The sequence below is a fragment of the Fistularia commersonii genome, chromosome 22 (assembly GCF_037954325.1).
Source record: "Fistularia commersonii isolate RoL2024-O1a breed Wild chromosome 22, RoL_Fcom_v1.0, whole genome shotgun sequence".
Taxonomy (NCBI): domain Eukaryota; kingdom Metazoa; phylum Chordata; class Actinopteri; order Syngnathiformes; family Fistulariidae; genus Fistularia; species Fistularia commersonii.
In genome coordinates this window covers 7,743,001-7,766,219 of record NC_141305.1, presented here as the reverse complement: position 1 = coordinate 7,766,219, position 23,219 = coordinate 7,743,001, and the positions used below count along the sequence as shown (strand labels likewise).

The window sequence follows — 23,219 nt, the reverse complement described above, 5'->3', positions numbered from 1 at the left end:
GTCTCTGATGAATCCGACTATGTCGGGATAGAAGACTTGGTCTTTCATATGACCGGGGGGGGGGGGGGGGGCAGCTTGGCTGCCCCTGCTGGGGTTCGAGGGGTACAAAACAAAAATAAAAACGTTGGTTTCCTCAGACTGAGAAAACTTGGCACTGTGCGAGGCGGAGGGGGAAGTCGCCTTGATCTCTTCGGCAAATTAGTTTTAAACTTTTTTTTTTTTTTTTTTTTTACTTTAAGTGCAAGCAAGCAAATAACATGATGAAAAAAAAAAAGAAAAGCTAGCATAGAGTGGCCGTGTTTTTTTTTTTTTTTTTTTTTTTTTTTTGTCTTTCTTTTCCGTAGACAATTTATATCTCCTTTTTTAAAGAGTTAAAAAATAGATTTAAAAAATGGCCTTAAAAAGAGGAATATATGCAGACTGGTATTTGTGTAGCTTATCTGATTATTAGTTTCCAAACGGCGGCGGTGGGGGGCGGATGGGGGGGGGGGGACGCTACAGACAACTTGGAGAGGGGTACGAGAGCGGAGGGGGGGGGCAAAACAAAAAAATTAAAACAAAACAGGGACGTAAGAACCTGAATAACTAATGGAGGATGTTCTCTATTCGGGTCATGGCGCCCCGGCTTCTTCCTCCTCCTCCTCAGTCTTCGTCGCTTTTGTCTGACTGATCCTGCGGGAGGGGACAAAAAAAAAAAAAAAAAGAGTTATTAAAAATATCGACACAGGGAAACAGTCAGCCAGCATTTCCATTTTTATTTTGAATGTCTTCGCTAGCGGGGCGAGGAAGGGAGAGACCGATTTTCGAATTTATTTGGGTGAGGCAGATCTGTGAAATTTGGAGCGTTAAACCCGCCAGATCGAGTGGCGGGCAGAATCCAAAGTATGCGGTGTTCACAAATGACTCTCTGTTGCGACACATTGTCAAGTTACTGAATGAGGGATAATAAACTGGTTTTATTAAGCGTATTCGCCGCAAAGATCAGATGAGGACACCAGAGGAGGGGATTTTTTCATTTGATGTTCAATCGCTTAGCTTAACTTACTCGTTACACGCTTAAAGCTACAATGTATTGCTAAATGTCACTTGAATGCTATGCTACGCTTCGTCGCTAAACTTTAGCGACAGTGTCAACGCTGGGCCTCTTTTCTAAAATGATCAGACCAGTGATTCTTCCGATGTCGCGTCTGCTGCACCAAATCCCCCAAAAAATGTGTTGCGCCTCGTAATGTGATGCACTTGTAAGTCAAACCACAGCATTATTGATTGCATATCGGGGTCGGGGGGGGGACCTACGTTCGCGTCCTGGTCGTCTTCGCTGTCGTCATCGCTCACCACGGGCTTGGCCTTCCCCCGGCTCTGTCTCTTCTTGCCCTTGTCATGGCCTCGCGTCTCCTTGTTCAGCTTGATCTTCACCCACACTGACTTGGCTGTGGGGAGCGACAGGAAAAGAGGTGTCATAAACACCGTTTGTTTTGGGGTTTTTTTCGGGCTGACTCCTGTCAAGAGTTTCCCCCGGTGGCCGATCGTGACGGAGATAAAAAACCCCGGCCTGTTGTGTCAGATTTAAATGATGACACTGGATAATGCGCTTTGGATTTCTCGGAGCGAGCGCGGCTATTATTTCATTGTTTGTCACTGGGCTCGGGCTCTCAAATTTTCTGACGCATATCCCTTAAAAAAACTACTTTTTAAGGGAACCTACATTTTCTACACCCGTTGGCTGCAGCCGATCCCAACTCCTGAAAACGACCATCTTATTTTTATTGTTCTGACCCGAAGGATCATTTTCTATGGCCATTTGGCTTTTGTTTTTCTTCCCCCTTTTCCCATCTTTTTCACCGACAGTTTCGAAGGCGCCGAAATTAATTTCATACCCGAGGAAGAGTCACCGGGGTTTATAGCGCGGATGAGGTTAGACAGAAGTTTGTGATGTTTTTTTAATAACACGGCTTTTTTTACCCTCAGCCTCCGATTCATCGTCGTCCTCCTCTTCCTCGCTGTCGTCCTCGCTCTCCTCGTCCTTGGCAATCTTCTGCCTGGCGCTCTTGAAGACAGACTGGAGGACAATGGAGTCCTCGTATATCTGCGGGGGTTTCAACAGCAAACCCTGGTGTTAACAGCCTGACGGAGAGCCCGGTAAACAGAGAGGTGCGCGTGGGGAAAACGGGAATCAAAACAAGACCCGGCGCTTTGAGTACAATCCGAAATCCTGAGCCCGAAATCGGCGCGCGAACGCTAATCGAATGGGTGTGACGACGCAACCTCTGCACTGCGGCAAGACAAAAAATTTAAAAAAAAAAGGCCAATCCCAGACTAAGTAACGATTTTCTTCTATTCCTGATGGTGTAGCGGTGTATTTTCAGTGCTGCGAACAATTGTGACAGCATGAGGACAGCCCTCGCTGATAAAAAAGATTTGTAACCCTGCATCTTTCGAGCCACAGGAGCGGTGAAACCCCTGTTGTGTTAACTTAAAAGTGCCATGTCGCTGAGATGATACACGACCGGCGTCTGACCTGAGATCCCTCCAGGTTGAAGGTCTGGGCGTTGTGGCAGAGCAGCATCACGTCCTTCTCCAGGTCGCCCACGTTTCTGTACTTGTGGCTTCTCACGCGCTCCTGTTGACCCAAACAGACACACAAAAAACAATCGGCTTCTGTAAAAAGCGTCTCAAATATGGTTGGGTTTGTCGGATGAGGGAAATAATCCCTGAGTCGTAAATGCTCAACTTATTTTTCCAAGATACTCGGTCGAATTTTTGCTTTGAGATACGAGCTGAAATCTGAGTAATGAGCGTTTGACGCTCGATGTTGCTTCCGCTGTCCGTGAAGTGGCGTTTAAAAACAGTTGGACACGGCGCCCGCAACTAGGTAGCCCAGAGAAAATCGTCAAAGTAAATGAGCTAGGTGTGCTAGCTCATTTAGCTCATCAGCTCTGAGCCCCTTCTTGTTCGCAATGGTGATGGATAGGCTGACAGATGAGGTTAGACAGGAATCCCCATGGACCATGGCAGTACAAACAAAACTTGAATCTTTATTTTGTGCTCAAAAACCGTGAAATTTCTTTTATTATTATTATCATTATTATTATTATTGTTATCATTATCATTTATTTGCTCTGGGCTATGACAAACAACCACAAAGACAGTGTGCAAAGGAAGCAAAGGATGAAGTCACACGTGACGATCCGAATGTGAGAGCCGTACGTCGTGAAAAAAAAGTTCATGCAACAGACACAGCGATCATAAAGGTAAGTAATACTAAATTATGTTAGTGATTAAGTGTATTATCGTGTCCAAGCTATATTTTATTAATAAGTTTGTCGGGAGTAAGTGAAGCGATAGAGCACAAAATGAAAAACTCCCCCATCCTCCTCTGCCAACCATTTTATCTATAATCTATAGATTATAAAGGCACTTTAATAAAATGCATTTTTCTTATTTTCTTCCTTATTTCTTTCTTGGAAACATGTAATAAAAGCAGGGAGCTGGAACGAATGAACAGCGTATCAAATTATGTAATGGAGATATTTGATTTGATATACAAGCAAATTGAGTTAAGAGCTCGGTCACGGAACCAATTAAACTTGTAAGTCAAGGTATCACTACTTTTTGTGATGCAGTTCAAAATTCAATTTCTTTTAGTACGATCTAACAGCAAGTACATGTCTGCAAGCATGACGGTTCGTCCGAATATTCTTAACATTTGCTTGAGCCTCGCCTTCCTGGTCGTATCTATGACGACCGGACGAGTCTTGGCCTACCTTGATCTTCTTGAAGTCCACGGGTTTCCTGATCAGCTCGTAATACTCCGGCAGCTCCTTCCGGGAGGGCAGCTGGACGAAGACCTCGCTCAGTTGCCTGCCCGACCTGCGGATGGAGAGGAAGAATTCTGAAGCGTTATCCTGCTTTAAATGTAAAGTATGGATTCGGTGTGAAGCTGCAGCGAACAGCTGGATCCTTGGAGGGCAAATCTCAGGCATCCAAAAATATTCTTTTGGATGGGAAAAGATAAGACTAGATGGCCGATTTGACGTCGGAATAATGCGATTAAGAGGCACAACATTAATTCAACGCCCCTCCAAAAAAAAAAAAAAAAAAAAATTGTTTTCACAACTGATATCATAAATACCAATCGTAATGATTCTGGTATAAACCAAAAAGTAGACAGAGCCCAATTTCGCTATGTGAGGCACTCTGATGCTTTTATTTACAAAGAGTCGGGGCATCGACGATCGATTCTTCCGTCTGGAGGTCACGTTGCTGCTGCAGGGATTGCAAACACACAGCAGCGCCGGCACACGGCTCGCATCAGCTGTGCAAGCCACGCCGAGATGACAGCGGCGAGTACGTCTGTGTTTGAATGAGTGTTTTCTTTTCCGTCCCCTCGGTGTGGAAGGCAGTGGAATTAACGGAAACGTGACCGGGAGGGTTTGAGCCGGGGACCTCTCGATGGCGTCCGATAAAACAGCGCGGTGATGTCAAACCCCCTCTGACTCGCATCCAAAGGGGCCCGGCGGGTCTCCTCATGTTTATTGTGGATCCTAATCTAGTTTATAAGAAGGCGCTGTCGCCGGACTCCGGCGAGGAGATAAGAGTCGAGTACGCTCGGGGTCAAATCGCGGCTGCGCCCAGGGTTAAGGGCTCTTCGCTGCGGTGAAATTTGAGGGAAACGAACTGAGGCGAAAAAAGGAGCGTCACCAGAGCGGAAATTCCCAGACTGGGTCGCGCTTGAGACGCACCGACCGTCGAGAGGTTTTTTTTTTTCCTTAAGAGACGGAGGCAGACATTTGGCCGCGGGGAAGCCCGAAGAGAGTCTAACCCCCCCTGCTACTGAAAAGATACTCGACCGACACACACCGGAGACACAGTGTGGAGATGTCGTGTGGCCCAGAGAGGAAACACACACACACGCACACACACGTCTCGACTCTTGACGCCTGGCCGCTTCCATCTCGTCACTGCTAGGACTCTCGAGAGGGAGCGATCGGCGCACGGTGGTTGCCTTAGCGACAACAGAACTGCAAAGATGCTAACTCTGATGACCCCCTACCCCGACAAGTTATCATGTATGTGTGTGTGTGTGTGTCTTTTAGCTTAGTGAGAGCGTCTCGGCTGCGGCTGCGTCTGTGGTCTCCCGCACTTCAGACAGAAAACGCGCTCCCAGATCGGACCTGGAGGAGATCGTTGTTGTTAAACGCTGTCTCCCGGGCCACAGATGCCACTACTTATCCGCGGGAACCTTGCCGACACATAACTCTGCGCCTGAGTCACAGTCGAGCTGGACGCAAGATATTGTGTATCCCCCCCCTAACTACGCAACCTGCCCCCCCCTTTTAATTTCTCCCACAGATGGGAGCGGGGCACCGGAGGGAAATAAAGCTGAAGAACTAATTCGGTTCAAAAAGCCGCAGCCGCCTGTGCCGACACCAGCTAGATTCCGCTGGCTAGACTTCGGGAGTATCGCGCGACGTCAGAAACGACGGCGCATTCCTCCACGCTCTCTTTTTTTTTTTTTTTATTTCTTACGGAGGCAGACAAATTCAGAAATCTGCTTGGCCAGGATGAACTAACCTCAACCTTTTCTAAACATCAACAAAAGCTAGCCTGCTGTAGAAATAAAAGACAGGGGGGATGCTCACCTTTGATTGGGTAAAATATCAAGAAGGGAATCGCTTGAGGTCGAAGGTGCGATGAAATTGAAATCTAACCTCACTGGACCTCGGTAGGAGAAATGGTTTCCTTCGCTTGTAGCTTTGCATTTTAAAATACTCCAGGAGGCGATGAACGGTACGAACACAGAAAAAAACTAACAAAAAATAACAATTTCCACACTCCGGAAGCCCTATTTTCAGATGATTCTCAAAGCTTGTAAGAAATAAAAATAAGAACTTTTACGCCGCTTACCCACAATGGCTTGCTTCCTTACCCGTCTCTGTAGTTGATGACCGTGTCGATGATGGTGTTCATCTGCTTGGTGAGTTTGGGGGGGTTTGGGGACAGCTTCTCAGCGGGTGGACGTCCACGCCTCTTCTTGGCCTTGGCGCCCCACTCCTCCCTGCCTGACGACTCCTTATCCTGACGTCTCTTGCGCTTGCGCTTTTTCAGCCGTATCTCCTCTTCCATCTCCTCCAGGTTGCCATCCTCGATCGCCTGACGATGGGGAGAAACAACCGAAAACGCGTGACGATGTCTGTCATCGTCGCTGCGGCCACTTACGGATTTTTTTTTTTTTTTTTTTTTTACCCGCAGCCACTGTTTCTCGGTGAGCGTGTCGCTGTAGTCGACGTCCCGGCGGCAACGCGATCCTCGGCCGAACATCTTCTCCTCCTCCTCCTCGTACGTGAGCCGCTCCACCTCAGCGTCGTCCTTGATGATCCAGGAGGGCAGCTCGTCCTCTTCCATCAGACGTGGCTTGCGCTTGGGGTTCCGGGCGTCTTCCCGCCGTCGGTCCATGTCCATGCGCTGCAAGACGAAGGGGGGGGACAATGACACCGTGGACGTCGGGGGAGAACCGGCAAGTGCTGCAGCAGACATACCTGGAGGACTGAAGCGGCCATTTATACTATTGATAATTGACACCGCGGCAAAAACTGGGGGAAGAGACCGGAAAACGTCCTCGCCTGTCAACCGAAACAATTTTCTTCAACATATCCGAAGGGGTGTCACCATGGCAGTCGGTATGCTTGCCAACCCGGGCGAAAGGGGGTATGTATACCTTCTAGTGTGTTCTGGATGGGAAATGTGGGGCTGGATGCTGAGCTAGCGGTGGACAAAACTCCCCGGACATTTGCACCCAACCCGCTGGGTTAATCGGGAGCTCCTGCTCCGGCTTGACAAATCACCTCTAAAAGCGTCCGAAAGGCACTGAACGTTCTCTCTTGCGAACCACTATGAAGGTCAAGCTGGCAAGGTAGCATGTGACCCCGCAGTTCTATTCCAACTTTCCCATTTACCTTGCTGACTCTTTGAGAAATCTCCTCAGGTGTGAGGGGAAAAAAAAAAAAAAAAAAAAACCCAACTGTGTACTGAGTGCTACGAAAGTGGGTGTACAAGATGTGTGCTATTGCTTCCGAAGGCCTGACACATGGAGCCCGCTCAATATATCGACAAGGCTGACTGACGTGGGGCTTTTACTCACCCGCTGGTAAACAATATTTCTGTAACAGGACGTTTCGGGAGTTTTTTTAAATCTAGCTGAGGGGGGGGGTTGTTGCTGGAAATGTTTATTCCAGCGGCGCCGCATTCACCTTTCAGGTAATTTCTTACTTATTTTCGGATCATTTGGAAAGCATTTTCGGCAAATTCGATGTTAGGGTTTGTTTTGACAAATTATCATTTAATCCGATACTTTTATTTGGTGCAAATTTAAAAGAAAAGGTTTTCCGATATTGGGATAAGCGCGCTCGTATTTTTCCGCGTTTGTTTGTTTTTTTTTTTCCTTACCATGTAGAGCTCAAATTCTTCCTCAGCACGAGCTATCATCTGGTTGAGGGTTTCATCATCAGGCACCTCGTCTTCCTCCTGGGAGAATAGAGAGAACTTTTTTTATGCCAAATACAGAACAGGTGCAGATCAACCATGTGCCAAAATCGGCGTGAACACGCTGAAAAAAACGAACGCGCCACCTCGTTCTGCTCCTCGTGCTCTAAAATGGCCTGCAGGAAGGCACGGCGCTCGTGGCTAGAGGACTTCTGGTCGAACATGCCCGCTTGGATGACCTTCTGGTCCACGTTGAGCTTGTACTTGGCGGCCGCCAGGATCTTCTCCTCCACGCTGTTGACGGTGCAGAGGCGGAGCACGCGCACCTCGTTCTGCTGGCCGATGCGGTGAGCGCGGTCCTGGGCCTGGAGGTCCTACATATCCCCCCCAACCCCAAAAACAAAAAGACATTACGACGATATCCACCACATAAACGGGGATTTTTGAAGAGCGGGATCAGCAGCTGTTGACTCAAAGAGAATTTGTGTTCGTATCAGAACCGCCAGCATTCACTTCACAACGAAAAATATTTACCTGCGAATGAAACTCGGTGATTGTCTAGGTCAGGGGTCGGCAACCCGTAACACCAAAAGAGCCATTTGGACCCGGTTTCCTCGGAAAAGAAAACTCTGGGAGCCGCAATTACTTTTTGTCGTCTAAAATAAAGGTACCACTGTATATATTGCTTTTTATTACCTTTACACTTTGTATAAACAAGTGTGTAGTGTGTTGCTTCTGAAATTCACAAAGTATTACGGAGAAATTTAAATTTTATTTATGTAATGAACTCATTTTGAGCTTTGGGCTTTCAGAGCGTGTAGCGGAGCCTTGACCTGAATTTTAAAAATAAATTGGGAAAAAAAATCACTGTGTCAGTAAACAATAAAAAATAGATATTTGCAAAATATCTTCATGAATATTTATTTTACCTAGTTTATGGGACTTCTGCTCCTGAACTTTTGCTCACGGCATCTGTGAATCGGGACTTTACCGGCTGGCGGGTATACCGGCTTCCGCGAGTGTGACGTCATTGTGTGCGGAGAAAAATAATAAATATAATTCTATTTAATTTTTCAAGATCACAATAATCTTCCAAATTAGAACTAAAAGTTAAAAAAAGGAATTAACACAAATGAAATACACTTCAATTAAATATTTATAATTCATTTTCCCGAGCCACTCGGAGCCGGAGTGTAAAGATGAAAGAGCCGCGGGTTGCCGACCCCTGGTCTCGGTGCATAAAACATATATTTCCGAACGTTTCTACATTTATACGTATAACTTTTCAACAGCTTTGAGGAAGCGTTTCCAAAAAGACGCGTCCTTGCGCAGGAGGGAATTTAGCTAGGAAGCGTATCGGCGTTTGTTTTTCACGATCCCGGTTGAGGCAGCGTCCGTCCAATGGGATGGCGGTTCGATCCCGCGGAGACATTAAATCCCCCAAATTGCTCCTGATGGCCTGGCGAGTGCGGTGCCTTGCATGGCGGCTCTGCTGCCGTTTGCGCGTGTAAAGCAATGCGAATCCAGCATGTGGAGCGCTTTGGAACCGCGAGGTTGATTAAAAGCACTATAAAAGTGGGGACCGTTCACCGTAAAATGAATGCGAGGGCTGAGATTTTAATGGCCTGACTCTTCAGGGAGGCTCTGGGATCTCGCTCTCCTTCGCTCGTTTCGCTGGAATTGGCAAACGTAACACCTGACTTACAATGCCGTATTGCTGCTTGTGGATTTATCGAGCAGCGCTGTCTTCAAAACATTCGTGGGGACAAGGGGGATAAGGGTTGCCGGAGCAACATGCAATATTCTGACCCTTAAGCGCGAAACGAACTGTGCGAAAAATTGCCATATCCTTGTAAATTTGACCCGCTGGCGGTTCTGGTGTTAATCCAAGTTTTCCACCCCAGGAGTGTTTCATTTACAGATTCAAGTAGATAAACAAACAAAGAAATAAATCCTCAGGAGCGGCAAAGAGGCGGCGATGGATGAGTTTTCTTTTTCCCAGCCCGACCCGGCCGGAGTGGCCACCAGGTGCACGTACCTGATGTGGGTTCCAGTCGCTGTCGAAGATGATGACGGTGTCGGCGGCCTGCAGGTTGAGGCCGAGGCCGCCGGCTCGAGTGCTGAGCAAGAAGATAAAGTACTGAGAGCCCTCCTCGTTGAACTTCTTCAGCAGCGAGGCTCGGTCCTCCGACTTGGTCGTCCCTGAGAGAAAGGAGATTTAGTTGTTTTTTTTCTGCAGGGAGAATTACGAGAGCGGCTCGTACTTGTCATTCTTTTTCGGTGTTTGGTTTTTGCTTTGTTTTTTTTTTTTTTTTATCTTTGCCCCATTCAATTAATTTCAGAGGCGCGTTTGAGCCCATTTTGTCTGCCGGTTTTAGTCATTTCCTTCAAAGTGAAGGGGGATACGTCTTACCTCCACATTCTCGCAACTCAGAAACTCTGTCTGAATTTTTTATTTCTTCCAAACACACAGGGTAGTTTCACCTTACCGTCTAGACGTAGGTACTGGAAGTTGCGGTAACTGAAGTAGTCCTCCATGATGGTCATGAGCGAGGTCATCTGGCAGAAGAGCAGGACCCTGTGGTTGGTGGCCTGCAGCTTGGGCAGGATGCGGTCCAGGAGCTCAAACTTCCCGGAGGCTCGGTACAGCTCATGCCTGGTGGTGGTGGTGGATAAGGAATGGGGGGTGGGGAGGGATAACACCGCTGTTAGAGGCAGGGGCGATTAAAAACATTGGTTTCCTCACTCACGCTCCTGTAGCGCGCCCGCCTTACTCACGTCAAACTCCGAAAATGCTCCGAACAGCCTCCAGTCAAAGTACTATCACGCTACCGACACACTCCAGCTATACTACTCACCCCTGACAAAGTGCTATGCTCACTCCCTCCCAACTCATATTGCACTACTGATACACCCCTTTCAAATTCCTGTTGCACTCCCGCCTCACTCCTGACAAATTCCCGTCCCACCTCAAACGCACTCCCATCAAAGTCCCAACACTCTTCAACACACTACCAATACACTCATGCCATAATCCTCTCTCACTCCTGCCCAACTCATATTGCACACCCTACACACTCCAATCAAACTCCCGACACACTTTTTCTTCCCCCGATGGTTTTGGAGGGTACAGCTGATTTTCGGGCAGCCTCTTGCAAATGTCCGGCGAAGACTTTCTCGTTTACTTCCTTATTTTCATGTAATCGATCACACAAATGCAGTAGATGCTTTTTCGTGTGCTGCGAGTTCTGACCCTGATATAAATGAATGAATGAAGCCCCCACCTTGACTATTGTAGGGAAATTGATCTGCCCGGCAACAAACAGCATGTTGATGTTTACATCAGCGGCCCTGAGGGGGCATCTTATATAATTTACATCCCCTCCCTCATAAACACAGATCGGAGTACGTGCAACCTTCAGTCGGTCTATTTATGCACCAGGATTCAAACGTAGAAAGAAAGAGAAGACCCTTTGATGCAGGATATAATGAGGACAAAAAGAAAAAGCGCCTAAACTTCTGACATTATTATGAATCACACGGCCATTAATGAGTCTGTAAACACACTGGGTTCACTTTTTCATCATCCTTGTCTCTTTGTTGTTTGACTCTTCTTGAAAAGACTTAATAAGGGAAAAAAAAGTCCATTACTGTGTTAGAATTGCAACATTACGTCTTGCGGTTTTTAGCTCTGCTATTGGGGCTGAAGTGTAACAGTTCTCTCAGGTGATGAAAGGAGAGATGAAGCTTTTTATCCGGGATGCCGACTTCCCACATTGGAGCCTCGTGTGTCTTTTTACACCGTCTCTTTGTTTGTAGTACTTTGTGGCTTGTCGGCTACAAATACTTGGAGCGTGGCGTATTTAAGTAGCACAGCTGCTTTTCTGCCTAGTCTGCTTCCGCGAGGGCTCAAAAGGATCAAGGTTCCTCGATCGTTTGCCACTCTTCGATCGCACCAAATCGGTCCTGGGGCGTCGATGATCTGCAGTTGGAAGTATTAAAAGTCAAAATTCTCACAAAAAAAAAAAAAAAGGTCCGACTCACCCGTTGATGATGCCGTTTGGGTAGCCCAGGTGCTCCGCGAAAGATTCCTGCGGCGGAGAATGTAATTTCAATGCAAAGACTATAAAAATGTTGGGTTTCAGTATTTTTCTACCCAGCGAATCTCTTCAGCTTTTTAAATATTACAAATCTGGTTTCGGCGCAACGGCAGCAGCTCACCTCGATGTGTTGGAACATGTACGGGTGGTTGCAGATCTTTTTCAGCTGCATGATGGTGTTCATGAGGGTCTTCGCCCCTCCTTTGCCCTTTTACGAAAAAAAAAAAAAAAAAAAGATGTCAGCAAAATAAAAGGTTAATAATTACACCATTGCCCTGATGTTTGGATCAATACTCGGTGTTCCAAAGACTCACAATAAAAAAAAACAAAAAAAAAACAAACAAGCAAAATAATAGAAGTATTCTAAAACATTGGTAAGATATGGCTTAAATCGATGGATCCGTTCCCAGAAAACCCAATTTTTATCGCAATGTTTTTGGAGTTTCTGTTGCTGATACTTTCAACTGATTTCATGCTGAATCCCAATGTCTTTTTTTTCTCAAATTCGAATCAAAAGAAAAAAAAACTTTAATCTTTTAAATATCTCTTTTACCGATATTCCTCCTATTTTCCTAATTTCTTAATCTAAGATTATAGCTTAGCTTGTTTTCCAGCAGACTTCTGCTGGGACGGGGAGACATTTCTTCCGACGGCGCCTCACATCACACACACTAGCAGGAGTCTCTGCAATGCGCTCAATGTCCGGTTTTTGGCCTGGAGTCCATCGGCTGTCTTTGACCTACTTCCCACCCTCCCCTTCCCGATTCATCGATGCGATACCTGCCGATTCGAAGGACGCCGGGTAAAAAAAAAACAAAACAACCGCGGGGTCTACCTTCTTGTCTTTCTCCGAGCCGTCGGTGAGGAGGATGCCCTTCTGCATGTGACGGTACAAAACCTTCTGTATGGCCGACATGTCGCACTTTATGACGTACTCCACCTGAGAGGGGGACAAAAGGGCGGACGATTCAGTGCGTGTTCGGAGGAGGGATGACTTTACACCAGAGGAGGGAGAAGGAGAGAGAGAGAGGGAGCGCTGGATGTTTTTTTTTTTTTTTTTTTTAACCCACAAGGTACATTCAAGTGTCAGGATGCAAGGGCATCGGTAGATGTCGGGATATAAACGGAGTGCTGGACGGATGGTCGAACAGGGGCGTCTAACCAGTGGCTGGGGGCATGAGGAGGGAGTCCCCAGCAATCGGGGAGATTCACTCCGTTCGGCATCAGGAAACAACAAGATGAGTTGGTAAGGAGATCCAATGTGGAGGTGGGCGGGGGGGCCTTCGTGTTGAAATTAATTTAAACCCAGGGAGGCCGCGGTGAAGAACACCTTGTGGAGTGCATCAAGAATTGCTGTGACCGCTTGGCCCCAGGATTGCTGTTAATGCACCCACGCAGACGCTGAGCAGCTCAAAAGCAGGAGCCGAGCAAGAAATTGGTTTTAATTTCAGGTCTCTATTAGGGGGCACGTGGCAAGGCTAGGCTTTGCGCTAAGGAGAAAACGTCTACTACAGTGGAAATTGGACCGCTTTGAAAAAGATGTCTGTCCGCTTAAATCCCGGTTGGTTTATATTTCTGCAAAGAATTACATGCAAAAAACAAACAACAACAACAAAAAAAACTTGATTTATTTGTTTAATCTCACCTTCTCCGGTAGCTGGGACTCCACCTCCTTCTTCAGTCGACGTAGCAGGAAGGGCCGTAGCACCTTGTGCAGGCGGCGGATGATCAGGATGGTCTCCTCCTCGTTGAGGTCGACCTGGACAAAGGCGGGGTCAGGAGGTCAGAGGTCAGAAGGTCAAGAGGTCAACGGCGTTTTCAGCACTTTGCCCTCTGAACCGAGAAAATGACGCCTGAGCTCCGTTTGCGTGTCGCCATGCTACGGCCAATTTCAATTTCATATTTGTCCAAGCACTTGTCCTAGCCGCCCTTCCCATGGCACTGCTGAACGGTTGCCTTCTGCTAATGGCTCATCCATGACAGGTCATTGTCCTTTCGCAACCATCCGATTCTAATACTGGGTTTGCTGCTTCAAAATAAGAACATTTTATCATCTGTGTTCTTCGGTTTGGCGAGAGGCAAGGCTGAAGCAAACATCACTGTCCCTGCAAAAGGCAGCGTATCGGTTCTGCCGAGGAATGGGATTAAAACTAGGCTTTGGAATTCAGCTGCTTTGACTTGCATGTTTGGAAACAACGTTTTTTTTTTTTGCTCAGAATGGGACGAATGGGTTCGCATAAGTCGTGGGCGGACGCCGTCCACAGCTTAACAGCTTAGTGTTCAATGAGCGCAGGAGAAAAAGGCACTATTAGCTGCTAGAATGAGGTTTAGCATGAGAAATAAAAATGGAAAAGAAAAAAAAAAAAACAGCATAAACATCTTCCCAAAGCGCTCAACCAATAACAAAGCATTTGTCTTAATCGCATGGCTAAGAATTCACACGCACACAAACACACACACACATTGTTATTTTCTCACTTTTTAGAGCCACTGTAAGGAGTCTAGGCTTTAACTCCATGAAAAGACTAACACTAATCTTGAACAGGTTTAAAACCAAAGATGAAGCACAGACATAAGTCTGGACCAGGGGTGGGCAATGCATCAATCGTCCAGTAAAAGTGCCTCAAAACCATTCTTTTTAAGATGTTGGTCCATCATCTATTCCCACTTTGCGTTCGCCATTTGACTGACGTACAGTTGGCCGAGCTTGAGATCTCTTCCCTTCAATAAACACGCGGCACACAAGCTACCGCGAGCCAAGTGACCCGCTTCGCCTTCCAATTTATATCTGCTAAAGATGTGAGAGAAAAGAAAACGAGTGAGGGGAGAGCAGGACAAAGTAAGAAACCAAAAACTTTCAATGTTATTGTGAGGACTCGGTTTAAATGATCAGGCAATCTATTATTCCTATTCATCTCTGCCGAATCCGGAGAGGCGATTTCCTTTCGCCCCGTTCTTAAAACTTCCCAGCAGCTACTGTCCAACCCAAAGGATTGAGTTGTATTGATTCATGCAGTCGATCAAAGTGTGCCAACGTAAATCGTGTAAATATAAGGCAATGGTGACCAGAATATAGATCGCAAAGGCAACGTGGGTCGATCTCCGTGACTGTCCTGCCTTTCAAGATAAACTCTTCCGCTTGCAGAAAACTGTGCAATGATAACACAAGTGAACCGCGAGCCACAGAATACGCTATGGTAAAGGTAGCGTGGGTAGCCTGAGCAGGGGGTGACAGTGCATTGGATGCATCCATTGGATGGGGGCGTTCAATCGGAGGAGCACAGCAGCGGCAGTTGTGAACCATTTATTCCTTTAACGTGGCATGACCTTTCGATCTCCCAAAAAATCCTCATCCTCCCACACGCATACAAAAGATGTCCATGGCTGTTCCTTCACGCGTTTCCTGAAGTCATAACTCGTTTTTTCTCCAGCTGTTTTGTGCACATTGGTTCTTTTACCTACTCGGAAAAGGGAATAGCTCTAGGTGCAACTATAATTTTTGGCTGATATTTAATAAAATCTTTGTGTGGGATGTTTTCAACGGACACCGTTTCATACAGATTACTTGTTACGATCGCGTTTTCTGTCGCGAGCCGTGAAAGCTCACTAAAACGAATAAAAACATATCTGAGGCCTTCTATGTCACAGGAGAAACTGTCCACTATGCATCCTTTGAAAAACAAATTCTCACAGACGATGTAAAAAGTGAAGTATTTTCGGTGTTTTTATGTCAGGACGTATCATTTTGGTAAATGAAATGAATGAATGTGATTCATTCATATTCAAATAAAATAAAGCCCTGTGTTTATATACGTTTTCCATTCTCATAATATTTCTCAGTGGATGTAAGCCTTTGGGGCATACAAGGTTTGCCCCAGGCCTCACCAGACCTCTGCGCACCACTGGTGGATTGTGTGTCATTAAAAAAAAAAAAATAGCCGTCAGCCCATCATTAGTCCCCACTTCTGCATTTGGCACTCTACTGACGTCGTGCACAGCTAGTCTTGAGATCTCGATCCAAACACCATCCCATTAGGACCGATGATAACTGGAAATGTGTTTTGAGGCCAGCTACCAGCAGCTACTGTGCGAACTGTCCAAATCTGGCTGATACCAAGAAGGAAACAGTTGCAGCATATGTGTCCACGCTGCAATGCAAGGTTAAACATCACATATTTTGAATATCAAGAAGACTCGGTATATGTATAGATAAATACAATGTAACCTTGACTTACGAGTGCATCAACTTATGAATTTTCCGAGACACGAGCCGTCACTCTATCACTAAATTAAGTTTAGCAATAAAGTGGAGCATAGTTTAATTTAGCAATACATTGTAGCATTAAGTACAGATTATTTCTTTAATTCTCTTCTAGTATGCATCACAATTTTCGATACATTATTCGTTATTATAAATTACTTTTTTCTTATTCAAAAACACATAACAAAACACTGGATCGGATGAACAGCATTTCGATTCATTTTAATGGGAAAATTTAATTCAACATTCGGGCTTTGTCACGGAAGAAATCTAACTCTGAACTCAAGGAATATGTTTAGCATTTAAACACATCATTTGTCCCTGGCTTGAGAGGTTTTTAATTTTTTTTTCTGTTTTTGGGAGGGGGGCAAAATTCAATATATTTTCTCTGACGGTGTGTTTACAGCTCTTGTTCAGTCAGGCTCATTAAAAAAAGTTATATTATTCCATATTTTGAAAATGTTTCCTTGCCAATTATATTCAGGAGAGCTTAGAGTGGCAGATGAGCTTTTAGAGTGGTTTGTCGCTGGCAGTGGACGGTTCCCTCTTAGCCTTTGTCGTGTTGACCAGCAGTTTTTCGCTGGCCAACTGAAAGTTGGCTTACACTTTGGAACCTTCACAGATCAACAGATTGTTGATTTCAACAGATTGGTGGTATTGTAAGGAACCCGACTGTGCGATGAGAAATGAATCTGTCCGCTCGTGTCCCGAAGCTCATCTTTTCGCTGGTTAGCTAAGCACAAGAGTCGGCAGGTCATAGTAAGAGTTAGCGTATCCTCCATCACACAAACCTCTCCTGGTGGAACAAATTTTAGAACACTTGATCACAAACCGATACCGAGGACACCGGAGTAACTACCACGGTGAATAGCCTTGTTAAAAAAATGAAATTGAGAATAGTTTCAATAACGTGGACGTGAGCATCATGAAGATGTCGGAAGGTGAATGTGGCGACCTTTGAGAGGTGGCTAGCTGTACCATACACTTCCATTCATTATGCTAAGCTAACCAGAAGTGTGTGGGGTTCTGACTCTGCGGCATATGGTCTTACTGTGTTATTTTATGATCGATGTCCGACCTAAACCGAAAACAGAAGAATCTGAAATACTTCTCCGTACCCGCTCTCCCGTCATGGCAAAGGGGGCGTTGAACCACTGCTCGAAGGTGCTGCAGCTCTTGAAGATGGTGGGCAGCAGGAAGTTGAGCAAGGCCCACAGCTCGGGCAGCTTGTTCTGCAGCGGCGTGCCAGTCAGGAGGAGACGGCGGGGGGCCACGTAGTGGGTGTTCAGCACCTGGGTCAGTTTGCAGTGGTGGTTCTTCATGCGGTGGCCCTCGTCCACAATCATGTACTTCCAGCGGATCTGCGCAGGAGACGGAATTCAGTGTGTTGGTACGTTTCGCACAGTATCCAACAAGATATCGGTAAATCGAAATAAATCTGACTTTATGCCGTAAAGGGTGTCAAAAATTGTGACAGACTCAAAAAACACCAAGAATGAATGAAAACAAACAAGGAATGTTGTTGAAATCACCACAGACTTGGAATGCATGATCAAATCAAGTTGCAATTTTGAAAAAAAACACCCAAAATGATGGCCATCTGAGAGCGGACAGTAAGACTGGGGAAAAAAACAAACTTGATCAGTGACACTGATTGGTGGCCACTGGTGGTCAAAGGAGAGGATGGTGGTTCTTGACTCTTCTTCTGCTACAATGCATGTAAATTGACTTCCCCGAGGCGATTATTCATTTCTCTGTGAGCAGAGTTTGTGTGCGACAGTCTCTCTCCCTTGAAAAGTTTGGGGTCTACCTTCAGAGGCTTTGCTTCACACTCTAGAAATCTCTGAGTAAAGCAGATTTACGAGGCATGCCCTGGACAGAGTGCCGAGGACGGCCGGCGCTTTTCTGTCCGGGGAATACTCTGATGTACGAGGAGCTCAGTTGGCTCTGGCGACCCGAAGAGGGTCAAGAAAGATGAGCACCCCTTCTTCTATTAACCCAGAGGCTGCGTCTGGCTGCACTCCAGCCAGATAAGTCAGGCAGCGCTCCACACTCGGGGAGTCTCCGAGAAACACCTCCGTACGGAGTGCTGTGTAGGGGAGCAGTGGGTGGATCTGCATCGATTCAAGGGCATACCGGCGAAACGCCGTCGGCTCTGCAGACGTGATGCAAAACGCCAATAACATAATATGTGATGCTCGTGATATGTATCTCCGTCGGAGGAACGCCAAGGTAATCAGACCCGGACTTTCTTCTTTAGAGGCTTTTGCATTCATTTTCATTTCGACGACAGCCGACTACGTCTCTGATCCGTCCTCTGAATCAGCCAATTACGGCGCAGAGCTAACGCTGCAGAATTTTAAATGGCATAAAGCAAGGGGGCGCATGAAAAAAACCTTGTACATGCTGATATCTTAGCACCATGGGCTCTGACCCCCCCCAAATATCAGCAATATCTCCTCTTTCCATTAAGGCACAAATAATCTGGGGCCGGGCTTCAGATCGGTCTCCGTCGAGATCTTTATCAGCCCCTTTAAAGAATTTCATCGCGAGTGCCGGGGGAAAACAAGGTGTTTGAGGTGACAAGTTTGTGGGAGAAATGTCATCTACTAGAAACAACAGATGAAAGAAGACAAAAAAAAAAAAATAACACTCTCACTCATTGTGTGAAGTCGTGTGTGTGTGTGTGTGTGTGAAGACAAAGCAGGGACAAAGCTGTGATGCCGCTCACCTTGGCCAGTATGTGCTTGTCCTTGATGATGTATTCGTAAGTGGTCAGCAAGACGTTGAATTTTCCACTGCGGAGCTGAGGCACGAGGCCGCGGCGCAGAGCAGGGGTGCCCTTTTGAGTGCAGAAACCACAAAAAAGGGGGAAAGATCTGTCAAAAAGCCACAGAAAGAAAAAATGAAGACTGGACTTCCTTTTCTTTTTTTTTTTTTATTACCTTGTAAGCAATTTTCACAACGGTGGGAGCCCACTTGTCCAGTTCATAGACCCAGTTGGACAAAGTTCTGGGGAAAAAAAAGAAAGCAATTGATTACGATCATGAGGGGAAAAAAAAACAAAAAAAAAACCATCCGGATATAATTTGTTGGATATAATTTGAGAGGAGAAAAAGGCCCCGTGGCGCAGCGCTAGCGGCGATTGACAGGGCTGAATAGAGCCCAGGGAGACAAATGGAGGACAGGGCTCTATTGCAGATTGATCTCCCCGCCCCTGTTTATTTTAATTTCCCTGACACAAAGCCGGGAGGGAAAGAGGGCGATTTATTCACTGTCCGTTAAAAGAAGGAAATAAAAGGGAAAAACATTTGACAACTGCGTCCACAGACAAGAGCCGCCATTGTTCTCGGTCTACAAGCGATAATCCTGTCAGTGCCTCTGAGTGTCACAGAGGCTGACAGACCGTTGATCTTTTCGGGTGAAGGTAGCGACACGACGAGATTTTTGAAAGAACCCTCCCGCGCTTCTCTTCTGTTCTGTCAAACATTGGGGACGTTAGCTCGCAGGGTGTAATTACTATGGGTCTAATTCCACTTGCACAGTACCTCCCTCCGCTCCCTTGCTCTTGCCGAAGTATCAACTCGTCATCTTAACTCCTCTAAAATGGTACCTTACATTTCAAAATGACCGCCCCGCGTGCACCGATCCCCCTCCACAGAAGTGCAGGTCGTGGCACGGCGGTACTCACGAGAGGGGCACGATGATGAGATAGGGCCCATTGAGCCGCTTGTGCTCCATCAGGTAGGTTATGAGGGCGATGGTTTGGATGGTTTTGCCGAGGCCCATCTCGTCCGCCAGGATGCCGTTCAGGTTGTTGTTGTACAGCGACACCATCCACTCCAGCCCCTGGATCTGGACGGGACAGAGGAAATAAATGAGAAGCCCGGCCTGAGGAAATAAAATACAGTTTACCCTTGTTTTTCCGCGGGGGTTACGTTCCAAAAAGAACCCCTGATAGGCAAAATCCGTGAAGTAGAAACCTTTATCTTTTTTTTATAATTATTATACAATTAAATTCTCTATTATACATTGAAAAGAAAGAACAAACCATTTTACAGGCTTAATCATTTGTTTCACAAATAAAAGTACTGTACTTTAGAAACGTTTTTTTTCAACAAATAATTTCTGTACTGTAGTGTCAAATAATCATTTTAATCATCAATGTGAACAGAAGGCTTCAAATTGCGGTGATCAGCACCGCCCACTGCGACCTTATTGCTGCTGCGAAACTTATTGCTGCGGTCGTCCTTATGTCTTTTTCTTCCTTCTTTATGGAAGGAACGGAAGATTCATTAATTCCGTAATGCCGACCTACAGCCGCATAGCTTTTACCTTCCCTTAGCATGTCCAAAAGTTTAACTTTATCTGCGATAGATAGCATCTTCCGCTGCCTTTTGGGCCCTGCCCTGTCAACATTATGGGTTTTAGAGAAACTCGTAATTGCAAGAGAATTCGCACGTACGTAATGTAAATTTAGCAAGCGGTTTTACGTACGTGTACATATAAAACTGCAACGTTATTGACGCACGGGTAGAGAGGAGGCGGAGTGACTTTTTAGCCAATCAGAATGCAGAACACAATGCGCGATGCAAATCCGTGAAGTAGCGAAACCGTGAACAGTAGTCCGCGTCATAGCGAGGGACCACTGTACATCATTTATTATCCGTTTACTGAGCAGGCTGACATCTCCAAAACGAAACCCCTTCTTGCATCATTGAAAGAAACATAAGAGCACCTGAATGCATCTTGGTAGTTACCGTGGAGGCCAACCTTCTGCATAAATCACCGCGGTGCGATTCCTAATGAGCTCTCAGACGCCGTTTTCATCTTGTCGAGGGTTTGGCATTTCGCATTCGGAGTGGTCGGAGAGCGTCAAGTAAAAAAAAAACAACAAAAAAAACCTGAGCGGGTGACTGGTGGGTAATCAGCGAGTGGCAGACAGTGGTGGGAAAGAGAAAAAGGGCAGAGGCGAAAAAGGGGGGGAGGAGAGGGTGACAACCAATTACTGACATCTTTGTGATTTCCCTAAAATGTGTTACGGCGGTGGATTCGAGAAGGAAGATGCTGGCGGGATGGTAAAATTAATCAGGCGTTTTCAAAATAACTTCCAAACCACACACGCACGCACGCACACACGCACACGGATGGCATATAATAGGACTACCATTCTTATACTCTGCCTGTCTCTTCTTTCCCATTTTAGTGAAAAAAATCAAAGAGTAGCTGAAACAGCAAAACCTAGGAAATTAACAAAACTTTTTTTAACGCTGGCAGAGGAGGTGGATAAAGCCAGGTCACGTACAAATTCATATCTCTATGAGAGAGACAAGGTGGAGGGGAATTTTATTTTTTTGGCATTTACAATTCTGTATTAAAGCTGTGAAAGTGGGTGCAGAGTTAGTTGTTGTGGGAAAAGTGGATGCAGAGGAAAGGTGAGACGGAGGCAGACGATTGGCTGTGACGGGTGACCCCTGACCCCCAGAGGAAATCTAGAAGGCCGTTGACTGGAACTCCTCAAACACAACTGCCCGGATACAAAATTGGGAAATGACGCACTCTCGCTAACGCTAGTTATTTATCACGAAATGCCTTTGACATATAATGGAAAGCAACAATGTTTTGACAGCTTTTAAAGCAGTGAAGTGTTGCAGGAGCTTCTATAACGGCTGATCCAAAAGGAGAGAATTGAGTGTGCGCAAATCCATACACATGCATGCAAACACACACACACACAGAAAGAAACAAGCACACTTAGATAAGAAAAATAGCTTCAGTAAATTGCGGTTGGCAATCCAGGTTAGTTAACCGTGTGTCTCTTTGCAGTGCAGACAACTGATCCAATTACTTTGACGCAGGAATTTTTTAGCGATTCCTTCCACAGAGCCGTCGCCATATCTCTGAAACCTGGCACGCCGTTAATCAGAGCCGGGTGACGACTGAAGCCTGATTTGCATTCAAAAACATGTTAGCGCCGGCCGCGTAGCCGGTTCCATTTCTCCAGTAAGGTGCCCCTACACCCCAAATCAATATGTCTGATTTAGTTAAACTGCTAAAAAAAAAAAAACAAGAACAAGGCCTGACAGAACATATGGTATATGTTTATAAACTGACTAAATAAGAACTGAGCTGTAAAGTCGTTGGCCGGTGCTGCTGCGAGCCCGCCTTCTGCCGGCGGGCTTCGATCCAAGCGGTTAGGAGGCGGGATCCGGGCCAAGACCGGCTGACTTTCGGATGGGGATGAGCCAACGGAGACTCAAAGACATCTTGGGCCTCGGGGTCGGTTATTTAATGCGTTTGTCGCTCACCATGGGATATTTTACTTGCTCCTCATTCGCAGACTTTACGATCGAGAACCATTGCAACGGTTAGCTTTGGAATTGAAATGGAATTAAAAGGTTTTCCGAGTGTGTGGGATGTTGGTTGACTAAAGCAGCCCATCGACCAAAGTCCAACAGCTGACAATAAACACAAAGAACAACAAACAAAACTTTTCAGACGTAAAATTCCTTTTTCTTTACCCCATCTGTCTGTGAAATTTTTGTAGGACTCAAACCTCAACAAGCCACGGTGAGGGCAGAAAGCAGTGATGTGAGATGTGAAAAGCCAGGAAATGTGTGTGTGTGTGTGTGTGTGTGTGTGCGTATACCTGGTACTGCTTGAGCATGCCATTGATTAGCAACGTCGACTGCTTCTCCACCCTCTCGATGACGGCATGGGCCACGCCGTAGTAGGACTGGGAACTGGTTTGTCCTGAGGCGACGCTGTACTCGTCGTCCACGTCCTGCTTGGCCGACCTGGAAGACCAGAGTTCGCCGGAAAGGTCAATCGCCGTGACCCAAACTTTGCTGATCTTCACATGACCTATCTGACCCGCAGACTTCTATCCGCCGCTGCCTCTGCCAAAGGTTTCCGACTGATTTTCTAGTACTTTCATGACACGTTTAATGAATCCTCCACATTCATTCCCTTTTGAGACAGAGGTGGATTGATAAAATGCTATCCGTGTGAAAGTTTGCCTTGCGAATAAGCAATTTCTTTTTTTTTTGCTCGCTGAGTTCCCAATCACATTTGCATCACTGCTTATTCGTAAACATTTTCTCGCTATTTTGCGAGCTACGTTTCCCCGATTCGTAGACATTTTCTGAGCATTGCATTTACTGACATTACTGGCATTTACTTTTTTCTGACCTTTCCGCAATCATTTTTGTTTCATTACTTTTTTCGCAACGTCCGATTCGTTTTGATTATCTTATTCGTATAACTACTTTAGGAATGCGCTAACATTTGAAGACGGTGACCTTTAGCCTGACTTGTGGTCTGATTGGACGGTACTGCTGCCGCACACCGGCGATAAAGAAGGAAGCGCCTGTTTT

General features: G+C 46.1%; 1 protein-coding gene across 1 annotated transcript in view; it reads right to left on the bottom strand.

The window, feature by feature from the left end:
- Positions 1–210: 210 nt before the first annotated feature.
- Positions 211–23,219, bottom strand: part of smarca2 (SWI/SNF related BAF chromatin remodeling complex subunit ATPase 2) — a 38,844-nt gene continuing 15,835 nt past the window's right edge. Inside the window, exons 15-34 of the mRNA XM_086169492.1 lie at positions 22,493–22,640; positions 19,535–19,698; positions 18,789–18,855; positions 18,575–18,685; positions 16,962–17,204; positions 13,228–13,341; positions 12,418–12,522; positions 11,704–11,790; positions 11,527–11,573; positions 9,972–10,138; positions 9,521–9,684; positions 7,629–7,856; positions 7,447–7,524; positions 6,247–6,465; positions 5,930–6,153; positions 3,765–3,870; positions 2,519–2,620; positions 1,963–2,086; positions 1,297–1,430; positions 211–672 (exon numbers count right to left, since the gene is read on the bottom strand). Of these exons, the coding sequence (XP_086025618.1) occupies positions 643–672; positions 1,297–1,430; positions 1,963–2,086; positions 2,519–2,620; positions 3,765–3,870; positions 5,930–6,153; positions 6,247–6,465; positions 7,447–7,524; positions 7,629–7,856; positions 9,521–9,684; positions 9,972–10,138; positions 11,527–11,573; positions 11,704–11,790; positions 12,418–12,522; positions 13,228–13,341; positions 16,962–17,204; positions 18,575–18,685; positions 18,789–18,855; positions 19,535–19,698; positions 22,493–22,640 (2,662 nt within the window). The 3' untranslated portion in view covers positions 211–642. The remainder of the gene's footprint in view (positions 673–1,296; positions 1,431–1,962; positions 2,087–2,518; positions 2,621–3,764; positions 3,871–5,929; positions 6,154–6,246; positions 6,466–7,446; positions 7,525–7,628; positions 7,857–9,520; positions 9,685–9,971; positions 10,139–11,526; positions 11,574–11,703; positions 11,791–12,417; positions 12,523–13,227; positions 13,342–16,961; positions 17,205–18,574; positions 18,686–18,788; positions 18,856–19,534; positions 19,699–22,492; positions 22,641–23,219) is intronic.